Consider the following 26,020-nt stretch of genomic DNA (forward strand, 5'->3'; position numbering starts at 1 on the left):
GCTGGATAAGATAAGTACGATGTGATCATAAAATGAGATTTCCATAAATGTTATTCACAATAAATAATCAAATGTCTTGAATGTTGTATACAGACGGTTTTTTCCTTTCTTCATTTTTCAGCTTCTGTCTCCTCCCACCATCCCTATTCAACATTGTACAGAAGTCATAGCTAGTGCAATAAGGCCAGAAAGAGAAATAAAATTAATAAAGATTAAAAAGGAAGAATTAAAACTATCTGTAATCACAGATGACATAAGTATACAGAAACATTTAAAGGAATTTACAGAAAATTTTTAGAATTCATAAGTGAATTTAGCAAAGTCACAGGTAAATGGTCAATATTCAAAAGTCAGTGAACAAATGGAAGGTGAAATTTTGAAATGCATTTACAGTAGTATACAGAATAAATTCTTATGGATAAATTTAATGAAAGATGTGCAAGATCTGTTCACTGAAAACTGCAAACCTTGCTGATAGAAATTAAAGAAATCCAAAATAAATTAACAGACCAACTTTATGGATTAGAAGATTCAAGATTAAGATGTAAATTCTCCCCAAACAGACCAGTAGATTTAATGCAATACAAATCAAATACCAGCGGTTGTTTTTTTAAAAAACTGGTGAGCTTATGTGGAAAGAATCAGAAAGACCAGCCTTGAAAAAGAACAAAGTTGGAGGACGTGCACTGCCTGATTCAAGACTTAACTGTAAAGCTACAGTAATCCAGGCATTTGTATTCCTGTGTATCTTGAAAATGAAATTTAGGCGTCATGATTCTTTGCATAAGCCAGCATTTTAAAATTACTTCAACAGCAAGTATTTTTTAGCTTAAATCTACACTTATTATAGAATGAAATGAGCCATAGGATGAAACAGGACTTTTTATGTATCTGATATTTATTGAACAAGATAAATAAGATGTGATTACAAAATGAGAATTATTTCCATAAATGACTTTCACAATAAACAATCGTGTCTTTAATGTTATATACTAGGTAGTTTGTTTTCCTTGTCTATTTTTTGTAGTCATGTTTTGTGTAACAAATACATACTAAATTTATAATAAAACAAATAAACTTTCTTTAAATTGAGGCTTTTAGAGAGTAATATTTCTATTACAAGCAAGTACAGTAGGAGTTAGAGACAATTGAATCTTGTTGAATGGATACGATTTGGGTGTGGGAAAGTGAGAGGACATTTTAGGTAGAGAAAAGCACATTCATTCATCATATGAGTCTGCATGCAAATATAGGAATGAATAAAACAGAAGTCCAAGCCCTCATGAACCTTATGTTCTAACAGGGAGAGGCAGACAGTAAACATCATAAATAAGAAAAATACACACTATCTTATATGGTGATAAATGCCAGGAAGAAAAATAAAACAGGAAAAGGAGATAAGGAGTTGAGGGTAGAAGACTGCAATTATAAATAAGGTTACCCAGTGAAGACCTCCAGACAGTTTAATACAAATTAAGGACATGAGGGAGTAGCCCGTTTAGATATCTGGGGAAAGTACTCTAGGCAGAGGAAACAAATATCTGAGGCAAACACATGTGAACTGTATTTGAGGAAAAACAAGGAATCTGGTATGGCTGGAACAGACAGTGAGTTAGTAGAAGGAGAGTTTGGGGCGGGGTGGGGGGAGGCAGATTATAGAGCCTTGTAGGCATTTTTAGAATTTTGCCTTTTAAATGATATGGAAAGCCACTGGAGGTTTTTGAACAAAAGAATGACATGTTCTGTTTTAGGTTTTAACAGTGTCATTCGTTATGCTCTTGAGCATAAACTGAAGGGATGTAAAGGTAGAAGCAGAGAGACCAGTTAGGAAGCTTTTGCAGTAATTCAGACAAATAATTGTGATTTGATCAAGTTGATAGCAGTGGAGGTGATAAGAAATGGTCAGATTGGTGTAAATCTTAAAGGCAACAGGATTTGCTGGCACATCAGGTATGGAGGGGTAATGTGAGAGAAAAAGAAGAGTTAAGGATGACCCAAATTAGAAAAACTAAAAGGATTGAATTATCATTAACCAGGATGGGGGGAAATGTAGGAGGAGAAAAGGTACATGGGGTGAAGTCCAGAGAAACTAGGTGCAAGCTTCCCAGTGTTCTCTTGCAGGAAAGTCACACTGGATGTGTTTAATTCCTACAGCAACGATTGTGACATGTATGAAATATCATCTATGAGAGAAACTCATTAGAGACCCAGTGGCCAAGGTTTTTTATTGAGGGCTGGTCACCTAGACACCCTGTGCCTCTGCCTTCCGTGTACCAAAATCCCTACCAGAAGGATAAAGGTGTTCAACATAAACCATGTTGTTTACAAAACAGTTCTAGAACAATGAGCTATTCTTATCATTTAGGAATGATGAGAACCCTCCCAAAATCTATGGTCCCATACTGCAGCCCAGAGCCAACCTTTAATGCAGTCTCTTCTAAGGAGAGCAGTCTCAGGCCTATTCTGTTAACTCTTTTCTGCACAAGGCCCAATTTATTCATAGTAACAGGAGAAGAGGCATAGGTGAAGGATCAGTGTGGAGGGTGATGAGGAGAAGTTTGGTAGTAGAACTGAGGATACTATGTGGAGACAGAAAAGATTTTTTAAAAAGAAAAACTTACTTTAAAAATAAAATATGTAGACCAGAGGGCAGACAACAGAAGAAAGAAAAACTACAATCCTGCAGCCTGTGGACCAAAAACCACAGTTACAGAAAGATAGAGAAGATGAAAAGGCAGAGGGCTATGTACCAGATGAACAAGAAAAAACCCCAGAAAAACAACTAAATGAAGTGGAGATAGGCAACCTTCCAGAAAAAGAATTCAGAATAATGATAGTGAAGATGATCCAGGACCTCGGAATAAGAATGGAGGCAAAGATTGAGAAGATGCAAGAAATGATTAACAAAGACCTAGAAGAATTAAAGAACAAACAAACAGAGATGACCAATACAATAACTGAAATGAAAACTACACTAGAAGGAATCAATAGCAGAATAACTGAGGCAGAAGAACGGATAAGTGACCTGGAAGACAGAATGGTGGAATTCACTGCTGCGGAACAGACTAAAGAAAAAAGAATGAAAAGAAATGAAGACAGCCTAAGAGACCTCTGGGACAACATTAAACGCAACAACATTCGCATTATAGGGGTCCCAGAAGGAGAAGAGAGAGAGAAAGGACCAGAGAAAATATTTGAAGAGATTATAGTCGAAAACTTCCCTAACATGGGAAAGGAAATAGCAACCCAAGTCCAGGAAGCGCAGAGAGTCCCATACAGAAGAAACCCAAGGAGAAACACGCCGAGACACATAGTAATCAAAGTGGCAAAAATTAAAGACAAAGAAAAATTATTGAAAGCAGCAAGGGAAAAACGACAAATAACATACAAGGGAACTCCCATAAGGTTAACAGCTGATTTCTCAGCAGAAACTCTGCAAGCCAGAAGGGAGTGGCATGATATACTTAAAGTGATGAAAGGGAAGAACCTACAACCAAGATTACTCTACCCGGCAAGGATCTCATTTAGATTTGATGGAGAAATCAAAAGCTTTACAGACAAGCAAAAGCTAAGAGAATTCAGCACCACCAAACCAGCTCTACAACAAATGCTAAAGGAACTTCTCTAAGTGGGAAACACAAGAGAAGAAAAGGACCTACAGAAACAAACCCAAAACAATTAAGAAAATGGTCATAGGAACATACATATCGATAATTACCTTAAACGTGAATGGATTAAATGCCCCAACCAAAAGACATAGACTGGCTGAATGGATACAAAAACAAGACCCATATATATGCTGTCTACAAGAGACCCACTTTAGACCTAGGGACACATACAGACTGAAAGTGAGGGGATGGAAAAAGATATTCCATGCAAATGGAAATCAAAAGAAAGCTGGAGTAGCTATACTCATATCAGATAAAATAGACTTTAAAATAAAGAATGTTACAAGAGACAAGGAAGGACACTACATAATGATCCAGGGATCAATCCAAGAAGAAGATATAACAATTATAAATATATATGCACCCAACATAGGAGCAGCTCAATACATAAGGCAACTGCTAACAGCTATAAAAGAGGAAATCGACAGTAACACAATCATAGTGGGGGACTTTAACACCTCACTTACACCAATGGACAGATCATCCAAAATGAAAATAAATAAGGAAACAGAAGCTTTAAATGACACACTAGACCAGATGGATTTAATTGATATATATAGGACATTCCATCCAAAAACAGCAGATTACACATTCTTCTCAAGTGCGCACGGAACATTCTCCAGGATAGATCACATCTTGGGTCACAAATCAAGCCTCAGTAAATTTAAGAAAATTGAAATCATATCAAGCATCTTTTCTGATCACAATGCTATGAGATTAGAAATGAATTACAGGGAAAAAAACGTAAAAAAAGGCAAACACATGGAGGCTAAACAATACGTTACTAAATAACCAAGAGATCACTGAAGAAATCAAAGAGGAAATAAAAAAATACCTAGAGACAAATGACAATGAAAACACGACGACCCAAAACCTGTGGGATGCAGCAAAAGCAGTTCTAAGAGGGAAGTTTATAGCTATACAAGCCTACCTAAAGAAACAAGAAAAATCTCAAGTAAACAATCTAACCTTACACCTAAAGAAACTAGAGAAAGAAGAACAAACAAAACCCAAAGTTAGCAGAAGGAAAGAAATCATAAAGATCAGAGCAGAAATAAATGAAATAGAAACAAAGAAAACAATAGCAAAGATCAATAAAACTAAAAGTTGGTTCTTTGGGAAGATAAACAAAATTGATAAGCCATTAGCCAGACTCATCAAGAAAAAGAGGGAGAGGACTCAAATCAATAAAATCAGAAATGAAAAAGGAGAAGTTACAACAGACACTGCAGAAATACAAAGCACCCTAAGAGACTACTACAAGCAACTTTATGCCAAGAAAATGGACAACCTGGAAGAAATGGACAAATTCTTAGAAAGGTATAACCGTCCAAGACTGAACCAGGAAGAAACAGAAAATATGAACAGACCAATCACAAGTAATGAAATTGAAACTGTGATTAAAAATCTTCCAACAAACAAAAGTCCAGGACCAGATGGCTTCACAGGTGAATTCTATCAAACATTTAGAGAAGAGCTAACACCCATCCTTCTCAAACTCTTCCAAAAAATTGCAGAGGAAGGAACACTCCCAAATTCATTCTATGAGGCCACCATCACCCTGATACCAAAACCAGACAAAGACACTACAAAAAAAGAAAATTACAGACCAATATCACTGATGAATATAGATGCAAAAATCCTCAAAAAAATACTAGCAAACAGAATCCAACAACACATTAAAAGGATCATACACCACGATCAAGTGGGATTTATCCCAGGGATGCAAGGATTCTTCAATATATACAAATCAATCAATGTGATATACCATATTAACAAATTGAAGAATAAAAACCATACTATCATCTCAATAGATGCAGAAAAAGCTTTTGACAAAATTCAACACCTATTTCTGATAAAAACTCTCCAGAAAGTGGGCATAGAGGGAACCTACCTCAACATAATAAAGGCCATCTATGACAAACCCACAGCAAACATCATTCTCAATGGTGAAAAACTGAAAGCATTTCCTCTAAGATCAGGAACGAGACAAGGATGTCCACTCTCACCACTATTATTCAACATAGTTCTGGAAGTCCTAGTCACGGCAATCAGAGAAGAAAAAGAAATAAAAGGAATACAAATTGGAAAAGAAGAAGTAAAACTGTCACTGTTTGCGGATGACATGATACTATACATAGAGAATCCTAAAACTGCCACCAGAAAACTGCTAGAGCTAATGAATGAATATGGTAAAGTTGCAGGATACAAAATTAATGCACAGAAATCTCTTGCATTCCTATACACTAATGATGAAAAATCTGAAAGAGAAATTATGGAAACACTCCCATTTACCATTGCAAGAAAAAGAATAAAATACCTAGGAATAAACCTACCTAGGGAGACAAAAGACCTGTATGCAGAAAACTATAAGACACTGATGAAAGAAATTAAAGATGATACCAACAGATGGAGAGATATACCATGTTCTTGGATTGGAAGAATCAACATTGTGAAAATGAGTATACTACCCAAAGCAATCTACAGATTCAATGCAATCCCTATCAAATTACCAATGGCATTTTTTACGGAGCTAGAACAAGTCATCTTAAAATTTGTATGGAGACACAAAAGACCCCGAATAGCCAAAGCAGTCTTGAGGCAAAAAAATGGAGCTGGAGGAATCAGACTCCCTGACTTCAGACTATACTACAAAGCTACAGTAATCAAGACAATATGGTACTGGCACAAAAACAGAAACATAGATCAATGGAACAAGATAGAAAGCCCAGAGATTAACCCATGCACCTATGGTCAACTAATCTATGACAAAGGAGGCAAAGATATACAATGGAGAAAAGACAGTCTCTTCAATAAGTGGTGCTGGGAAAACTGGACAGCTACATGTAAGAGAATGAAATTAGAATACTCCCTAACACCATACACAAAAATAAACTCAAAATGGATTAGAGACCTAAATATAAGACTGGACACTATAAAACTCTTAGAGGAAAACATAGGAAGAACACTCTTTGACATAAATCACAGCAAGATCTTTTTTGATCCACCTCCTAGAGTAATGGAAATAAAAACAAAAATAAACAAGTGGGACCTAATGAAACTTCAAAGCTTTGCACAGCAAAGGAAACCATAAACAAGACGAAAAGACAACCCTCAGAATGGGAGAAAATATTTGCAAATGAATCAACGGACAAAGGATTAATCTCCAAAATATATAAACAGCTCATTCAGCTCAATATCAAAGAAACAAACACCCCATTCCAAAAATGGGCAGAAGACCTAAATAGACATTTCTCCAAAGAAGACATACAGACGGCCACGAAGCACATGAAAAGATGCTCAACATCACTAATTATTAGAGAAATGCAAATCAAAACTACAATGAGGTATCACCTCACTCCTGTTAGAATGGGCATCATCAGAAAATCTACAAACAACAAATGCTGGAGGGGGTGTGGAGAAAAGGGAACCCTCTTGCACTGTTGGTGGGAATGTAAATTGATACAGCCACTATGGAGAACAATATGGAGGTTCCTTAAAAAACTAAAAATAGAATTACCATATGACCCAGCAATCCCACTACTGGGCATATACCCAGAGAAAACCGTAATTCAAAAAGACACATGCACCCGAATGTTCATTTGCAGCACTATTTACAATAGCCAGGTCATGGAAGCAACCTAAATGCCCATCAGCAGACGAATGGATAAAGAAGATGTGGTACATATATACAATGGAATATTACTCAGCCATAAAAAGGAACGAAATTGAGTCATTTGTTGAGACGTGGATGGATCTAGAGACTGTCATACAGAGTGAAGTAAGTCAGAAAGAGAAAAACAAATATCATATATAAATGCATGTATGTGGAACTTAGAAAAATGGTACAGATGAGCCAGTTTGCAGGGCAGAAGTTGAGACACAGATGTAGAGAATGGACATATGGACACCAAGGGGGGAAAACTGCGGTGAGGTGGGGATGGTGGTGTGCTGAATTGGGCGATTGGGATTGACATGTATACACTGATGTGTATAAAATTGATGCCTAATAAGAACCTGCAGTATAAAAAAAAAACAAAACAACTAATACTAAACTTTCATTGGGTTATTTGTATGGAAATATGTTAATATAAATGTTTCAGACATTACATGAAATTTCTAAAAAAATAAAATAAAATAAAATAAAATATGTAATTGTCAGTGAATAAATGTTGTGGAATGCTGGCTTCTTTTTAAACCCAGGCACACAATAGAGAAATAATTTGATGAGATAAGATATATCAATATGATGAGGTAGTACATTGCTGTGGCAGTTGTAAATGTTCTGGCTTTTTTGTGCTATTTCCATTTTCAAATAAATGATTTGACTTTATATATCCCATAAAATCTAATATTCTGGTATACACCAAATATAATTACACCTCTTACATACAATATAACAAATGGTAAAAACATGATTTGCTAGACCAAGTGTTCTGATTTTGGTTCAGAAACCAAAGCCTAGCTGTTAAAAATGTTTGCAGGGGGCTTCCCTGGTGGCGCAGTGGTTGAGAATCTGCCTGCTAATGCAGGGGACACGGGTTCGAGCCCTCGTCTGGGAAGATCCCACATGCCGCGGAGCAGCTAGGCCCGTGAGCCACAACTACTGAGCCTGTGCGTCTGGAGCCTGTGCTCCGCAACAAGAGAGGCCGCGATAGTGAGAGGCCTGTGCCCCGTGATGAAGAGTGGTCCCCGCTTGCCACAACTAGAGAAAGCCCTCACACAGAAACGAAGACCCAACACATCCAGAAATAAATAATAAATTAATTAATTAATTAAAAAAAAAAAAACCCCTGGGCTTAAAAAAAAAATGTTTGCAAAACACAAAATATGTATACACTAATTACAAATATATGAAAATGTATTTCTGTATCTTATTATGGGAGGTTATATAAATAGTTTAATTTTCTTTTTTCTATGAAATTGCTCATATGTAGAGAGAAGTATTTAGTATATTTTTTATGATATTAATCCTTAATCATGCCTTGATGATTTTTTAAATAGGGTCAAGAATTTGCTCCAACGAGTGTGGCAATAATTGGTCATTCTATGGGTGGCCTTGTTGCAAGAGCTTTGCTTACATTGAAAAATTTTAAGCAGGATCTGATCAATCTTCTTATTACACAAGCAACGCCTCATGTTGCTCCTGTGATGCCATTAGATCGTTTCATTACAGGTGAGTACTGTTACATAAACACTAACTGACCTCCCCATTGTTGTTTAGGATTAAACAGATCCTTGCAGCTACTACTCCCTTTAGAGTATACTATAGGTTTATCCATGTGTGAAGCAGCTTAGGTTTAAATCAGCACCTCCAATTCTGAGCATCTCTTGGTTGTGACTTTCAACTTAGGCTCATAACTGAAACTGCTGTTAATTTTCTCTCCCTTTTGCATCTTAACATGGAAAGCATGTGTCTTATAACCCCTAGGAACTTGAGCTTCATTTTAGTTATTCTTGAGGATGACTCTTGGTCTCTTAAAGTGTGTTTATACTTCCTTTTTTTTGTTAACTCTTCTGGGTACTTCATTCAAAATAACCTTATATTTAAGTAAAATAGTAGAAATGCCTTGGTTTTTTTTAATAAATAGGTCTGCTAACACTTTATATGATTAGGTAAGGTAGGATTGCTAATCTTTATAGAGCTCTTATTATATTTTGGATATTGTGGTGAGAACTTTACATGATTATTGTATCATTTGATCCTTATAGCAGTTCTTTGAGATAGGTACCATTGTTATTGCCATGTTCATGGACAGAAAAAAGAGGCCAAGATAAAGTTCTTGCCCAAAATCACATGGCAAGAAAATAGTGGAGCTGGTATGCGATGGTCCAGCCACCGCAGGGGGTCTTCCAGGTCCCGAAGGAGAGGGGTAAGGGACTGAATAGCACTGCGAGTATGGGGTCAGAAGGACCAAGACAACTGATGGTTGCTAGGCACTTTATTTAGAATTTACTGAATCTTATATAGACAGAAGAGGAACTTATTATTAGACAGTAATCCCATGGAATTGCTTATCGTCTCAGTTCAGTCACTACCACAGACGTCAACAAGTTTACAACAACTATCCTTGAACATTATCTTCCCTTAACCAGGCTCACACACAGCCCCCAGCCATAGGGAACAACCAGGACTCTCAGTTCCCTGAGGTCTCCTGGCTTGAGATAGCTTTGCTAATCTCTTTTACATTCCTCAGGCCTGGGAAAAAGAGTGTATTCCAAGATAAGGGCTTTGCTTTTTGTGAGAGACATACTGTCTCCTCCAGGAGTTACCTCCGGCTAAGACTGCATGCTTCCCACACTGGTATTTGACTCCAGCAAGCTTGTTTCTGGGCCTGTACTTTTAACATTTACGTATGCTGCCTCTGAATTGAGTTACATTATGATAACAGAGGAAATAAAATTATGGATAATACTGTAATGTTGCAGGGAATTTTGAGTGAACAATAGGAGTTTATGATTGTTGTCATCTAATTAAATAGTGATAATGTCACAGAATAAGAATTAAATGCCTACTATCTCAACTTTTTATTAAAGAAAGTCAAGTCAAGTATTATCTTCACTGCTTTTTGGAATGTTGTATGTGTAGAAGAAAATCTTTAGAAAGAAATAATTATTTTTCCTAATCAGTAAATTTACACAACTTCTTACCCTATAAAAATATGCATTATCTTAATTGTGGTGAAAATTTTGTTTATAGATAAGTGAGTCATATACCCTAGTGACTCCAAACCAAAGTAGTTTTCCAAAGCACCCATCTTAACATAACATTGCCAAGGAGTAAGCTTACTTGCTGGAATATCTGGTGCAGTAGCACTTAAAGAGAAGTTTGATTTTTTTCCTTATTACATTTAAAACTTTGCCTGTAGAACTCTTCTAATAAAAATTTTTAGTTTTATTATTGAAGTTGGTTAAATATGCTTTACTGATTCTAATAATTATAAATTATTATTTATAATAGGTTTAGGAAAAAATTAAAGGTATAGACAAGTCATAATACTTGCCATCACAGTTGAGAATTCTTTCTCTTACTGCATTTTATGTGGTGTATGTAGATGAGCCATGCAGGTTAAATTACAATTACTCAAAATGCATTTTAAAAATCTCTTTGAGGAAAGAACTGTCAAGAGAGTCAGGTTTACTGTTTCTGAAGGATACCGATGGTCTGTCTCTAAATGGCTTAGGCTGAAAGTGCTTCTTAGGGTCAGGGAGCCTCTCCAGTAATTAGCAAGCTTCTATGCCATTTATTCTGTATTTATTTTTTATTGCGTTAAGCCATAATTAGAATGAAAAAACAAAAGTTCAAGGGTGGATTTTAAGTTTTTAGGAGACCCACATGACCTCCAGAAGTAGATTCCCTATTTTTACTTGGTGGAAATACTGTCCTTAAATAGGGGAGAGGAAGCTTTGCACTGAGCTCTGTACTTCAGAGGGCCCTGCTCTCGTGTTGCCATTCCCCACGGGGTGTGGAGTGTACAGGCCAAGCAGCCTCCCCACTTACAGGCTGTACCTTTACTTCTGGACTATGATCCAGGTAGCCAGTCCTTCAGACTTTTCTTGCCCATATGCCTCAAGCCCACTTCCTTAGCCTCTTACTTGGATCTGTCCTGAGGACAGGTATATAGAATCCTGAGCTTGAGTTATGGCCAAGGGGTGGCTCTGCATGAGGTACAGACAGAATTTTGATGTGCACAGGAGGTCTTTCTGATGCAGGACGGAATGTGACTGGGAAGAAGAAGAGAGCACAGTGATCTCTTCCCCCTTTGCTGCAGATCTCCACAGCAATCTGTGGCCAGAGATATGCTCTCCCTATGCTGCCATAATCTGGTGTCCAACTCTGAGGTGTCCTAGAATTCTTAATTTGAACCTGGCCTTCCAGGTTATTTCAATGATATATTTGTCAAGGTAGGCAGAGAAAAATACATTTGATTTAAGTTTGTTAACTGGAATTTTGACTTTTAAGTATTTAGACATATGGCATGTATACCCCATTGGAACTCTTATCCCAAGCCCTGGAGATATTAGGAATGGGTCTGCTTGGTCTCAATCTAGGTGAATACTACTGAGATCTTTAATGAGAAGAGTTTGCTGTTCCAAAATGTTAAAAGCCATCAATGGGATCAAATGCCAGGATAAAAAATGCAGTAAGTTTTGATAATCAGAATAGGAAATGAGAACTCCCCTGCCCTGGCCTCAGATCTTTGACACTAAATTTTTCTCATCTTCCATAGATAAAGTGGAAAAATTGTCTGCACCACTTGTTACACTAAATGGATAGAATCTTCTTAAGCATCAGATTTTCCGCAGCGGAGAGTCCCAAGACTAATGTGACTGTCATTGTCCTGATAGATGGTATTTTAAGAACTTAAATAGTACTTTGTGTGGTCACCAGTACTACAGTGGCTGCAGTAGACAGTTGCTAAGCCCTTATAAGCAGGGACACAGCCATGATTAGGAAGATCTATTGATATAACTCCTTAGCATAGTAAACTTGTATCTTTGGAAGAATTTCGGGGGTTTCTTTCTATACTATGTGGCTCATAAACAAGCAGCATCCTTGTGGAATGTAGAGACCTGTTTGCTATGGACTTGTCAAAGCTAATAAAATTGGGTTATCTTTTTTCTTTATTGATACCTTTACTAACTCTTAGTATTTGTACTCTGATGGGGAAAGTAGAGTATGTGTAAAGATACTGATTTTACCCAAAATAGAGAAATGTGGATGGCATTGCTTATAGACAATTCAGATGGGTTAAACAGAAATTCAGTTTAATATTAGTATTATAGATGGGTTATTGTTGCAGGGCATGGTTAATGATTTTTAATGTATGTCTTTTTTATTTCCCACTAGATTTTTATATGACTGTAAACAACTATTGGATTCTGAATGCTAGACACATAAATTTAACCACGCTGTCTGTAGCTGGAGGATTCCGGGATTACCAAGTTCGTTCAGGACTGACTTTTCTACCAAAATTAAGCCATCATACCAGTGCCTTATCTGTTGTGGTAATCTTTTTAAAGATTCTACTGAAGTAGTAACATGATGGACACAGTGGGGCATGAAAGGAGAAATGATATGTAATCGGTTGGAAATGATTCCTGAGTTGGTCTGGTATACTGTGTGTGTGCAAGTGTGCATGTGTATGTGTATGTGAGAGAGACAGAACATGAAACAATGAATACGAATATTTGGGGAAGACAGAGGCATGGATACTTACATCCATGGAAGGTGAAAAGGATCTTAGAAACTTTGTGCAAATGACTCTTATTTATGAAGGTGATTGTTTCTTGTTCAAAATAAGTGCCTATCCATTGAGTAGAGTTTTAAGTATAAAAAAGTATGGGCTGAAGTCCAGGGGCCCCGGGTGTATCTCAGTGGTATGCTGTATACAGTGGTAATGGAAGATCAAACATTTCACATACTCTTGAATTTTAAACTTGAATGAAGGTTTACTGATTTTAAAATTTAAAAATTAGCTTTGATAGTATAGATAGAGCTCTGATTAATTAATTTGCTAATTATTCTTCCCTGCTAGGACATCAAGTATTTGGTCTTTAACTGGGATACACAGCTTCTGTAAAATAAGTTCAGGTTTCCTTTTAGGATTTATTTTTGTATGTTTAACCTTTAAGTCTTTAGTTAAGAGCTTAACTTTTAAACTCAGTATACATGTCATCTCCAAATATAACTTAATTTCTAAAAAGAAAATTTATAGGCTTCCTTTTGCTTTTTAGATGATAGTTCTTTGTTTCATAGTTGTTCTCTTAATAGATACTCCTTTGCTCAGTTCACCTACTGCTGTTCATTCAGTAAATAGGTATTACTGAATGCTTGCCATACATAGAACAAAAATTATTAAGCTATTCTGCTCTTATCCACCATTTTATTATAACTGAAGGAGTTGTGATGTAGCCATAATAGCTTTGGAACTAATTAGTACTAATTTACTAATTGGTAAATCTCTCAAACCTCATCATCGGTAGGAATCTTGTTTTTTGATGCTGAATATTTTGGGCAGATATGTGCTAGAAGTTCTCAAAACTCTAAATATGAACTCCTTAGTATAAAAATAGATGTTTGAGTCAGATAAAATTGGATATAACTTATTTCCTAGACTTGGTCTGGAGCATGATGCTGTATTGATACCCCTTCCTGCAGCTTTTAAAGAACTTGGTCTTTTTAATGGTGTGTGTTGCGGGGTGGGGGGGGGGGGGGGCGTGTGCTTCCCTCTTTTCTAATCCATTTGATAATGTATTGTGTTCAAGGCAGCTCATATATCTGTATCTCTGATGAAAATATTATTTTACTTATTATGGAACTTTCTCAAAGCTGGTTATTGTATAATCTGAGTTTTATTTAGTTTTTAAATATTTAATTACTTAGTTTTTAGCTCTCAAATAATCTACAGTCTTTATATATCTATATGTGTGTTCTCTTTAAAAAAACAATTATTAAGAAGTAATTTTTTAATGATTATCTCAAGAACAGTTAGATGACGTTAAATCCATTGGGACTAGAAAAATTGTTTAAGTTAGAGACCTTAGTTATATTCGTAGGGTAGGCTGAACTACTGTAATATTCACTCATGCAGGTAATGGCACTTAAACACAATAGAATTTTATGTTTCACTCATATGACGGCCCTAGGTGTGCGTTTACGTGGTGGGTGGTTTTTGAGGAGTCTCACTAAGGGACCCAGGCTGGTAGTAGGCTCCCCCTTCTTGAATGCTTTGCTTCCGAGGTTGCTCTAATCATCACTGTTTCAATCCACAGGAAGGGGGAAAGAGCATGAAGGAGAGCAGTTAGGCCTGGAAATGGCACACATCACTCTTTTTCACATCCCATTAGAGAAAACTTAGTCACACCATAGAATAAGAGAGGCTGAGACATGCATTCTAGTTAACTGTATGAAAAAGGAAGAAGATTTTGGTGGACATTTAACAGTTTTTATCACAAAGGTCATGAGCAACTACCTTTATAATGTGTGTTGACTTTCCTTTTTTCAGCTCTAACACAGATGCATTCATTAGACTGAATGAAAGTAAACTAGCTTTTGTCCTTGTTAATAGTAAATGATGTCTACTGTGTGTTCTTACTTTACTGAGCATCTGGTATAACCTTAGAACCACAGTGAACTCTGGTTGTCTTAATTTTTTAAAATAAGTTGCCAGTAGCAATTCCTAAATAAGATAGCTAATGCTTATAAGTTCATTAAGTAATCTATAGATTCCTTCAACTTTAGAGCCTCCAACCCAAATACACGTTGATATTTGCAGAGTACAATGGTGACAATGACTCAATGACTCCTTAGAAGTTATAAATACCTTTTGTTTTGTTACAAATACCTTTTTTTATTATTATTAAAGAGGCATAGGGCTTCCCTGGTGGCTCAGTGGTTAAGAATCCGCCTGCCAATGCAGGGGACGTGGGTTTGAGCCCTGGTCCAGGAAGATCCCACATGCCGCGGAGCAACTAAGCCCGTGTGCCACAACTACTGAGCCTGTGTGCTAGAGCCCGCAAGCCACAACTACTGAGCCTGTATGCTACAACTACTGGAGCCCGCGTGCCTAGAGCCCATGCTCCGCAACAAGAGAAGCCACCGCAATGAGAAGCCCGTGCACTGCAACGAAGCATAGCCCCCGCTTGCCGCAACTAGAGAAAGCCCACGCGCAGCAAAAAAGACCCGATGCAGCCAAAAAATAAATAAATAAATAAATTTATTAAAAAAAAACAAAAAGAAAGAGACATGTTAGGCCTTTAAATTTTCTTGCATACAGCATTGTTAGTTTCCTATTTTCATTTTGTTTTGACAGTTCTAGTGAGGGCATCTCATTGTGTCTTTGACAGTGTAGAGAGAGAGATGATATGAAAAATAATATCAGATTTACTTAATGTTTCCGCATTGTATGTAAGATGCTGTTCACAGGGAGGTCATTACCCTGTATAAATAGAAGTCTCTAGTTCTTGGAGGGTGCTGTGCCACTGTTAGGAAGCCTTCTGAAAATAGTTATATTTTTTACTAGGCTTTTGCCCTTCTGTCTCTAACCCGTAGTATATATGCTAATCATCTAGGGATTTTTTTCCAAATAAGTCTGGACCCCACTTATAAGAGTCCGATTTGGTAGTTTTGTGATTAGGCATATTTATTTTGAAAAGTCTCCTCAGGCCTAGGTATCTCTCAGGCACATCCTGATTAGAATTAACATCTTAGAATTTATTAAGTGATAGTCTAGTCAGAACTAAAATTACTGAAATATCTATTATAATTTATATATACACTATGATTTATTAAAGAATCATAAACTCAACCTCTTATTAGAGTAATGAAGAGTTAGACAGTAAACTTCAGTAAGTAATCTGTGGATGTTTTAATAATTTTAAAGGGTAATTTAAGCTTGACTAAGTAGTAAAGACAAAGAATTATTCTATGCAGGAAATATTCAATATCTTAATATTTTTGGATCACCTCTTACAAGAGTGCATCATTTAAAAATTTCTGCGCATCATAAAATAGTGAAACTAATGTTACATGTTTCTAAAATTAGCCTATAAGAATTTCAAGCCTTTTGGAGAATAATAAGTGCATTTTTCTTAAGTATGATTTTTGTTTCTTTCCATTTAGAGTTCAGCAGTGCCTAAGACCTGGGTTTCAACAGACCACCTCTCCATTGTATGGTAAGTTAATATAACTTATTTTGGCAATTTGTGGTGGTCCTTTTTTCCCCTCAATGAATTGATTGGTTTGTTAGCTTTCTTAGAGCCTTATCCATAAATAAATAAGGATTTGGGAGAAAGATTAACTTAGGGGTTTAGAACTTCAGACTTTGTTCTTGTCTCAGTTTAACCAAGGTGTCCTTGACAACCTATAAAATCATCTCCTGAAGAACCAGTAGCATCAGTCTCAAATGATAATGTCAAAATTTTAGAATTTCTCATAGCTGGGCAGAATCAAAGATACTTGTGGTAGGACTTTCTGAGCTCTTGGCCAATCACCAAACTCGGACTTGATTAATGCAGCATTGCCTATTCTGAAGCAGCACATGGAAAACCAAGTAGGAATTAGATTTACCCTTAATATAAATAAAGAAATAGGTTAAATAAGGGTCAAGAAATACATAAATCCTAGTATTTTATCTCTATATGCATTGGCTTAAAGATTCTCTTTTCACCTTCCTCTGGCTATGCAATCAGTAGTGTTTGCAAGGACCACAACAGTTCAGACATATGAAGATGGGGCAGACAATATGTCTATATCTGGGGTAGACAGGAAGATTTAGGGAAGACGGGGGCCTGACACTTATACTCTCAAATATCCAGGAAGATTTAATTTACTTTATTTTTATAGGTTTCAGCTTCAAGATGTATGCTTAATAATGATAATTTGTTAAATAATTTTAGAGTTTGCAGCATTAAAGGAAATTCATATATTCCATTAAATAATATAATTATTTATGTTTGTATTAAAAGTGTATTTTTTAAGAAAGTTTCATTTGTAACATTTATTTTATTCTTTAGGTGTAAACAATTACAATTGACTACAATTCGAGCATTCTTTGATCTTATTGATGCTGATACTAAACAAGTATGTATTTTTAAACTAAAATTATTGCAGTGAAGTAAAAGCTTTTGTTAGAGCAGTGATAGATTTAATACGTGTTTTTACTTTGATGAAAATAGAAACCTATGCCTTATATTGACTGTAATTAGTTTGAAAATGGAAATATCTGTATTTTTATCTGTAATCTTTGATAACTATTAATAATTAAGAATGCAATAAAAATGAAAAAGGAAAGAATACCTTAAATCTTCCTCAGTTCTTCCCCTTTACTGTTTAAAATTTGATATATGTCCTTCTGACTTTTTTCTTTTACCTTAAGGGAAATACTTATTACAAATATCCTTATGCAGTAGGATCAAAATATCTACATTCATTGAGTAACACAAGCTCACCAGAACTTAAATTATGTACTTCAAGAGTCAAACCTTTTCTGTATTGATATTTTACATATAAACTCTACAAACTAGTGATTTTCTAAGTTGTTCAGTTAGCAGGATACCTGGAAATCATATTACTCTTTATCTCTTGTCTGCCAGCAGATAAATAGTAGTGGGCACCAAGGATTTCAGCAAAATTCAGAGAATTCTATTAATTTTTTTTTCCTGTGAATTGGGAACAGATTGTCATTATTCATCGTAAGCAGCCTTTCACCTCAGGTCATTTTGCAGTGCATCACTGTTCCATAGAAGCATGTTTTGAGAACTACGGCTCTGGCTTCTCCCTTTGGAGAAAAAGTTCCTTGTATTTTTGGTAATTTTTTCCATTATGGCATATATTTTTGGATTCTTTTTCCTGAAGGCCCCAGTTCTTTGAGAGACTATTATGTATGGCTTCTTTTGCAGTAAATCTCTGGGTAGTGCTTCCTTATCATTGTGTCTTAACCTTGCTCCTAAGCATTCTCTCTTAGGAGTAGGGTACTGTCTGTATTTTTTTCCTTAATCCTTCAGAAAGCTGCATAACTATTATTAGGGAGAGTTATAGATATTTAGCTCTCTCCTGAAGAATGCAGTAAAAGAGAGACACAAGTTGATCTGTTTTACCACATTTTAAACCACAAGATACCATATTTAAGTTAGTATATTTATTAAAGTAAATCAGCTTCATAGAGTTAACACTGTTAACATTGGAATCATGTAGTCATGGAATGTAAATATTTTTCAGTTTTTCAGCCTTGTTTTAATTGTGACTCTGTCGGAAATGTGTTTAATCTGTTCAACTATATACAACAGTAGAATCAATTAAAATTTGTATTTGACCAGTTTGTATTTTAAATGACATTTGGTAAGTTTAGGAAAAACCCCATTTCAACTAATGAAGAACAGGTGAATCTCAGGTATATTATTTAAAAATTATACATCAAACTAATTTTAACAAATCAAATCTTGTTTTCCATTAAATTCTAAGGTGAGAAAATGCTAATACTAGCATGTAATAAATTATAATTCTGGATGGATAAGTATTTTACAGACACATTTTAAGGGACAAATGAGAAATTTTTGACTAATACTGCTAAGAATCAAAATATTATGAAACTGAGCTCTCTTTCACAAACTCAGTATATATGATAGACTAGACTAAATATTAGACAATAAAATGTTAGGATATGATTCCTACTTCTCAAGAAGCATATCGTTTAGGAGGAGAAACAAACATATATACAGGGAAACTGTAACTCAAAGCATAGTTAGTCCCATGTTAAGCACTTAGAACAGTGCCTGGCCCAGAGTAAGTAACTGTTGGCTCTTGTAATTATTACTTGAAACAAAGTTTCATTAGGTCATCACAGTGGATATAAAAGGATACAGAATGTATCAATGTTCTTTCTAGATAACTCAAAATCCCAAGAAGAAATTGTCGGTTTTGAATCACCACTTCATAAGACACCCAGCAAAACACTTTGAGGAAAATCCATCAATAATTTCTGACTTAACAGGTCGGTAGTAATAGCATGTTTTAATTTTAAGTAGAGTTTTGAGTATTATTTTTAGGTAAATTTGTCATTAGCAGACAAATTCTTTGAAACTGTAATGCTTCAGGTATTATAATCCTATTATATTTTATTAATTTCCCTATGCTGGTTTCTTATGAGGTTCTTGGCTAAGGAGGGGAAAAGTAAAAAAGCAACTTGCAAGATGTTGCTGATAAAATTTTGTACTAAAAATAACATGACAGTAGAAAAATTTAAAAGCGTTAAATGTCTCTATTCTCCTGACAGCCACATAAAATAAATTCTATATTATTCTTGACTTAGTTTCTCAGTATCATTCTTCAGTCTTTTGGTTTAACAGCATATCTTTTGCTGGTAAATTTTGTTTTTATATGTATCTGTCATACTCTACTTAGTTTGGAAAATGAAATATTTGTTTTCTTCTGTTGATACTTCTTAGAGTTAGACATCAGAAAGATTTTAAATGCTTTACATGATCTGAATGCTCCTTGGTGATGAGCATATAGAGAATATCTCATTAGATTTTCTATTTTAAAATAGCCAGTGTTCAGGAAACTGCTTCTTTTTCAAATCCTGTTATGATTGAGAAGGATTCAGTAAAAGAAATCACTTAATGTTTTTCAAAAAGCCAAACAAATTAATTTCTTTTACCTTAGGGACATCTATGTGGGTTCCAGTAAAAGTGTCCAAATGGACCTATGTGGCTTACAATGTAAGTATACCACCAATGGATTTAAAATTGTTTTCAAGAATATTTTAGTATTTATTTTTCAAAGCTAGACTTTTTAAAGAAGATAACAATGTTATTTTCCCATACTAAATCAGTTTAGTAATAATTCCTTAATATCTAGTCAGTGTTCAATTTTCCAGTTTTATCATAACTCAAATTTTTTGTTGTTTCTTTGTTTTCCAGTTTGTTTAAATCAGGGTACAAACAAGGTGTACATATTATTTGTTGATATGTCTCTTATTCCTCTTTAATGTCTAATACTTCCTTCACCCTTTTTTTTCCTTGCAGTTTATTTGTTGGAAAAAAAAAAAAACTAGTCATTTGTCCTATAGAGTTTCACACAGTCTTGATTTTGCTGATTGCACTCCTGTAATGTCATCCAGTATATTCCTTTCCCTACTCTTTCCTGTGACTTGGTAGCTGGATCTTGGATCTAGATGCTTCATCAGATTCAGGTTTTTGTTTTATTTTTGTTTTTACTAGACTCGCTCTCTTTTTATGATGTTAGCAGCTATTGATGAAGAAGGCCTAGAGTCATTAATAGGGAGTACAAAAGCAATGAGACTCCGATTATTCCTTCTTCATTTGTTAACTGAAACACTATATAGAAAAACTTCTCATCTACTAAATTTATCAAAAGTAGAACAAATTACAAAGGAAAAAAATGATAATTCTTTGGATCTTATATTTACTGGTTTTTAGAATAGTGAGTTGGCTCACAAACACCCTCCATCAGTGACCATAAGATGTTTTGGGGGGTTTTTCCTCCAGTATTATTATGAGCTTAAACATTTTTGTGTTTCTGTCTAAACTAAAATACTAAAATTGTTCTATCTTTGATACTAAAATTGCTATTAAAACTGTTCTGTCCTTGACCAGTGGAAGCCATTTCAAGGTAGGCTCCTGAATCTTTTTGATATAGCTGCTATTTAGTTGTCTTGATATTTTCCTCACTATCTAGTATGAGAAAGTATTTTAGCTCATTGTGTACCATTTCCCATCCCAGACCTTGAATCTGCTTTTTCTCAAAGAAGCTCTTCCTATTATTTGGAAAACAGTATCTGAAAACCATAATTTGGGCACTAGAGATGTTTATGGCTAGTGAGTTAGCATTTCTAAGGCCTTTTCAGTGAACAGAGCTAAGAAATGTATTTTATCTTGGTCATAAGGCCAAAAACCAAACCCAAACAAAAAAGACATGCATTCATACTGATACTTCCAAGACAAATTCAGGTCTACAGAGTTTATACCTGATCTATCTTGCATCTGTATCTTCTTCTTCCCATTCCTAGATTATTGGTTCTCAACAACACCAAGAATGATAGAATTAAAATAATTAATTAGAATAATTATTCATTACTTTATCTAAATTTTTGAATGATGAAATTATCTACTCATAATTTATTGTGCTTTCCCTCTTTTTTTAGGAATCTGATAAGATATATTTTACATTTCCCCTTGCAAATCATAGAAAAATCTACACTCATGTCTATTGTCAGAGTACCATGCTGGTAAGATAATTGATACACTTTATGTAAATTTAAAAGGCTAACTGTTGTTTATTTTTAAGATTCAACTAGTATCTAGTGGATATCATCTTTAGCTATGAACTATTATTAAATCTAATTAGTTGAAAAACATTTATCTGGAACAGAGGGTATTGATTGAAAAGTACTAATCAAAATGCTTCTGTAACTGATAATATATCTATACTATTAGCTTGTACCTTTACCTCTAGTTTAGGTTTTTCTACTTTAGTTTCACTATGTTTAGGATGAAGGAATTCAGTTCAGAGCTCCTTTAATTCTAAAATTCTATTAGTATTTTAAAGAACAGATATATTTAAGCAAAGCTATCCTTTGTTTTATAAAGTAAATCCTGTTTTTCCCATGGCTTCCATACTAAAATTTGCAGTACTTTTTATACCAAATATTCTCTAAAATAGTATAGTAACTTTTTGTTACAGTGTTATCTAGACTTACAGTATCAGTATGATGATTATGTTTGTGTATTTCTTTTTAACGAGTACCTACTATGCTAGAAATATGTTAGACGCTTTAGCATGCTTTTGTTATATTAGGTCTGTTTAAGTAATAATTTATCAACACTTCTTAATTTCAGGAATTTGTTTCCCAATTTGGGTTCCTTTCTCTCTATTCTGATTTTTTCCCCTCATGTCCTAGGATTCTTCACTTTATATTTGCATCTTTCATAATTTAAGTTCCCTTGTTTCCCTTTTGTTGGATTATTTGTATTTTTTAGGACTAGGATCTAATATATCACTCAGTTGGTTGATACCGCCATTTGATATATAGTAAAGTCTTTAGAAAAGATGGTAGGCAGGCACTGTGGGCTAGGTGCTAATGAATACTAATTTTAGTGGAATTGCCACAGTTTTGCATCTCTCACCAGAGACAGACTACCATCTCTCAGCCTAAAATTTGGTTGGGTAGTTTATCCCAAGAGAATCTGGCCCTGAGAGTGATGGCTTAAAATATCCACACTCCTACTAAATTCCAAATCAGAATGTCAGTATTATATTGAGAAAAATCCTTGCCAAAGTGAAAATTATCCATTTGGCTTATTGGAGGATCCCTTTTATATAATTAAGGTCCATGGGTGAGTATTACTAGTCATGTGGAGAATTTGTTTTAAATGTTTTCAATTTTTATCATAGAAGTTTTCAAACATACAAAAGTAGAGAGAGAATATAATAACAAATTCTCATTTAACCATCACACAGCTTTAACAGTTACCAATATTCTGCCATTCTTACTTGAGTTGTCCCTTCCTCACTTTTTTTGAGTGAAGCATTTTTAAAGCAAAATCCAGGCATTTTATCATTTTATCCATACATATTTCAGTATGTTTTTATAACAGATAAGAATTTTACATATTATTATAATACTAATAATATTATTATATTATGTTATAATAATGTTATTATATTATTTTATCCAACAAAATTAATTACTTATTCCTTACTATCATGTGGTATCCAGTCCATGTTCAGTTTTCCTCTGTTCATTTAAGTTTTAAGTTAGCTTGTTTGAATCAGAATCCAAAAAGTACATACATTGCATTTGATTCATATGTCTTATGTCTTTTTTTAACAGCCCCCTCTTTTTTTCCCCCATGCCATACATTTGTCCTGGGTTTAGTTGATTGTATTCTTGTGGTATCTTTTAACATGTATTTCTATCCATTGTTTTGTGTAAACTGGTAGTTAGATCTAGAATCTTGAATAGATGCATTTTTTTATGGTATGAATGTTTTATAAGTAGAACTGCGTACTTATCATATCAAGAGGTATATAATATCTGGTTGTCCCACTTTCACTGACAAAAATCAGTGGACTGATATATCAGTGGACTCAGGTCATATCGGCCTGACCCATTCATTATAAAGTTCCTAGTCAGTCTTTCACCTAATGATTTTAGCAGCCATCGAGGACATATTTTTTTACTGTAGATAGATTTTTTTTTAGATCTATAAATTTTATAATCAAGTAGCATTTTCTTTTCTGTGCACTTCAGGAGTTAGTAAATTCTTTTTTTTTTTTTTTAATTAATTAATTAATTCATTTATTTTTGGCTGTGTTGGGTCTTCATTTCTGTGTGAGGGCTTTCTCTAGTTGTGGCAAGAGGGGGCCACTCTTCATCGCAGTGCGCAGGCCTCTCACTATCGCGGCCTCTCTTGTTGCGGAGCACAGGCTCCAGACGTGCAGGCTCAGTAGTTGTGGCTCACGGGCCTAGTTGCTCCGCAGCATTTGGGCTCTTCCCAGACCTGGGCTCGAACCCGTGTCCTCTGCATTAGCAGGCAGATTCTCAACCACTGCGCCACCAGGGAAGCCTCAGTAAATTCTGAGTGACTTTTTCTAAGATTTTTAATACAAGTTTTAAAATTAGCTGAGTTAGGGGTGTTTACTAGATGACCTGAAATTGTTCTTTTGACACCTTCTAGGTTATAACAACGTGGTGTTTTAGGGTGGATTTGAATAATACTTTATTCAGTCTGTTAGTTAATGAATCAGAATTCCCTAGACACCAAAGTAAGTAGTGTGCAATCTTGGCAATTTTCATAATAAGGGCTGTCTTTCAGTTGCAATAGCTTCAAAAACCTATTACAAAAGTGAGTCGGATCTTGAGAGGTTGCTAGATTCTCTTTGTCTGGGCTATGCAGATCCGTTCTGTTGCCTTGCTTTATAATGTCACGTTGTTGTTCTGGTAAGCACAGGTAACTGATAAAAGAGTTTACCGAAGTATTTTGCCAGCAGTGGAGAGTAGAGAAATACCACATTGTTTTTGTTTTCTTTCAGCTTGCTTTTCTGAATTCTTGAAAAATATCTTAAAATTTTATTTAAGCTCGATGAGGGCAGAGGGTATGTCTGCTTCATTCATCATTTTTCTTGAGGGCTTAGCATAATTCCTTGGCCCTGGAATGGACTTTATAAATATTAATTGAATGAAAGGATTGATATTTTTATTGTCCTGTCTGTATACTAAGGAAAAATGTATGTAGCTGTCTCAGCAGTGTTTCTCATTCTCTTATGCCCTGGTAGGATTTCAGTAGTTGGATCGTTAGATCTTGGAGCATTGCTCTTACTACTTCATTAAAAGTTAGAGTGAAGGTCTTGGGTCATACTGCTTTTAAATGACTGAAGCTGAATACATAATATTGTTAAAATACCACAACCATCTCTGCAGCATTCCCAGTCTGCACTAGTAAAGTAACAACTAGCTTTAGTCTTAAACCCTTGGAATTGTGCTTCAATCCAAGCACATTCTCAGTTGCATAAAAGTTATCTGCCTAGTAATCAAATGAGAACTCAAATGATAAACTAAAAAGCTGTACTTGGATTGTTATTTTTAATTACTTGGCTCTGGAGTTTTGTTTTTTTTTTTCTGTTTGTGTGAAAGTCTACCTCTAGTTGTTCACTCTTCTAGTTTTGTTAAAATATAGGTTACTTTCTATGTAAGTACCTAGCTAAAGTGTGGACATTGCTGAACTCTAAAAGTGTTGGTTCAGAAATTAAAATTGCTTAACAGTATGCTGTGGAGAGATAACCCATCAGGCACTCTCTCATACTGCTGCTCCAAGTTACTTGCTTACCTGTCTATGTTGACATTAGATTCTTTGCCTCACCTTGACCTGTTTGACTTTTGAGAACATTTTGAATACATTTCTAAACAATAAGTTGTTATTTTATGTTTCCATTGTGCCTACTGACCCTATCATAAACAGTGAAATGCCTGTTTTATATAATTATTTTCTACAATATTTAGTGTGCTTTATTTTGTGTTATTAATCAATAGGATACAAATAGCTGGATTTTTGGCTGCATAAACAGCACTTCTATGTGGTAAGTGTTTTGAACATGAGGCCCTCTGTTCATTTTTCTCAACATAAGATATACTCAAATCACACTTTCAGAATAGCTTCTGATATTTTTTTTTTTAAAGCTTAACAGTTTGCTTTTTTCTTTTTAATATAAATTTATTTCTTTATGGCTGTGTTGGGTCTTTGTTGCTGCGCGCGGGTTTTCTCTAGTTGCGGCGAGCGGGGGCTACTCTTTGTTGTGGTGCGCCAGCTTCTCATTGTGGTGGCTTCTCTTGTTGTGGAGCACGGGCTCTAGGCACGCAGGCTTCAGTAGTTGTAGCTTGCGGGCTCTAGAGCGCAGGCTCAGTAGTTGTGACACACGGGCTTAGTTGCCCCTCAGCATGTGGGATCTTCTGGACCAGGGATCGAACCTGTGTCCCCTGCATTGGCAGGAGGATTCTTAACCACTGTGCCACCAGGGAAGTCCCACTTCAGATATTCTTAAGCTCATTTTGCTACTAAACTAAATTATAGTATTGATTTTAAAATTAAAAATAAAGAAAATTAACATACTAGTAATTTTTGCAAACATTGATAGTTGGTTGCTAGGAAAAACTACGTTTTGTTCCCCAAAGGACTATGTGAATAAAGTGTATTGTGTTAGACCTACTAGACTTGAGTTCATTAGAACTGTCTTTGGTAGGTCTATAGATGGTTTCTTTTTGCTCTGAAACTTATTTATAATTTATAATACTTTAATATATTTGTCCTTTAATTATATTTTCATATTTATT

At 35.1% G+C, this 26,020-nt stretch overlaps 1 protein-coding gene across 1 annotated transcript in view; it reads left to right on the forward strand.

Moving 5' to 3' along the window:
- Window positions 1-26,020, forward strand: part of PGAP1 (post-GPI attachment to proteins inositol deacylase 1) — a 79,204-nt gene that overhangs the window by 23,015 nt on the left and 30,169 nt on the right. Inside the window, exons 4-11 of the mRNA XM_068544738.1 lie at window positions 8,673-8,844; window positions 12,520-12,677; window positions 16,294-16,346; window positions 17,187-17,253; window positions 19,057-19,162; window positions 19,834-19,889; window positions 21,335-21,418; window positions 25,223-25,269. Coding sequence (XP_068400839.1) covers window positions 8,673-8,844; window positions 12,520-12,677; window positions 16,294-16,346; window positions 17,187-17,253; window positions 19,057-19,162; window positions 19,834-19,889; window positions 21,335-21,418; window positions 25,223-25,269 — 743 coding nt within the window. The remainder of the gene's footprint in view (window positions 1-8,672; window positions 8,845-12,519; window positions 12,678-16,293; window positions 16,347-17,186; window positions 17,254-19,056; window positions 19,163-19,833; window positions 19,890-21,334; window positions 21,419-25,222; window positions 25,270-26,020) is intronic.

This window comes from Eschrichtius robustus, chromosome 5 (assembly GCF_028021215.1).
Source record: "Eschrichtius robustus isolate mEscRob2 chromosome 5, mEscRob2.pri, whole genome shotgun sequence".
NCBI lineage: Eukaryota > Metazoa > Chordata > Mammalia > Artiodactyla > Eschrichtiidae > Eschrichtius > Eschrichtius robustus.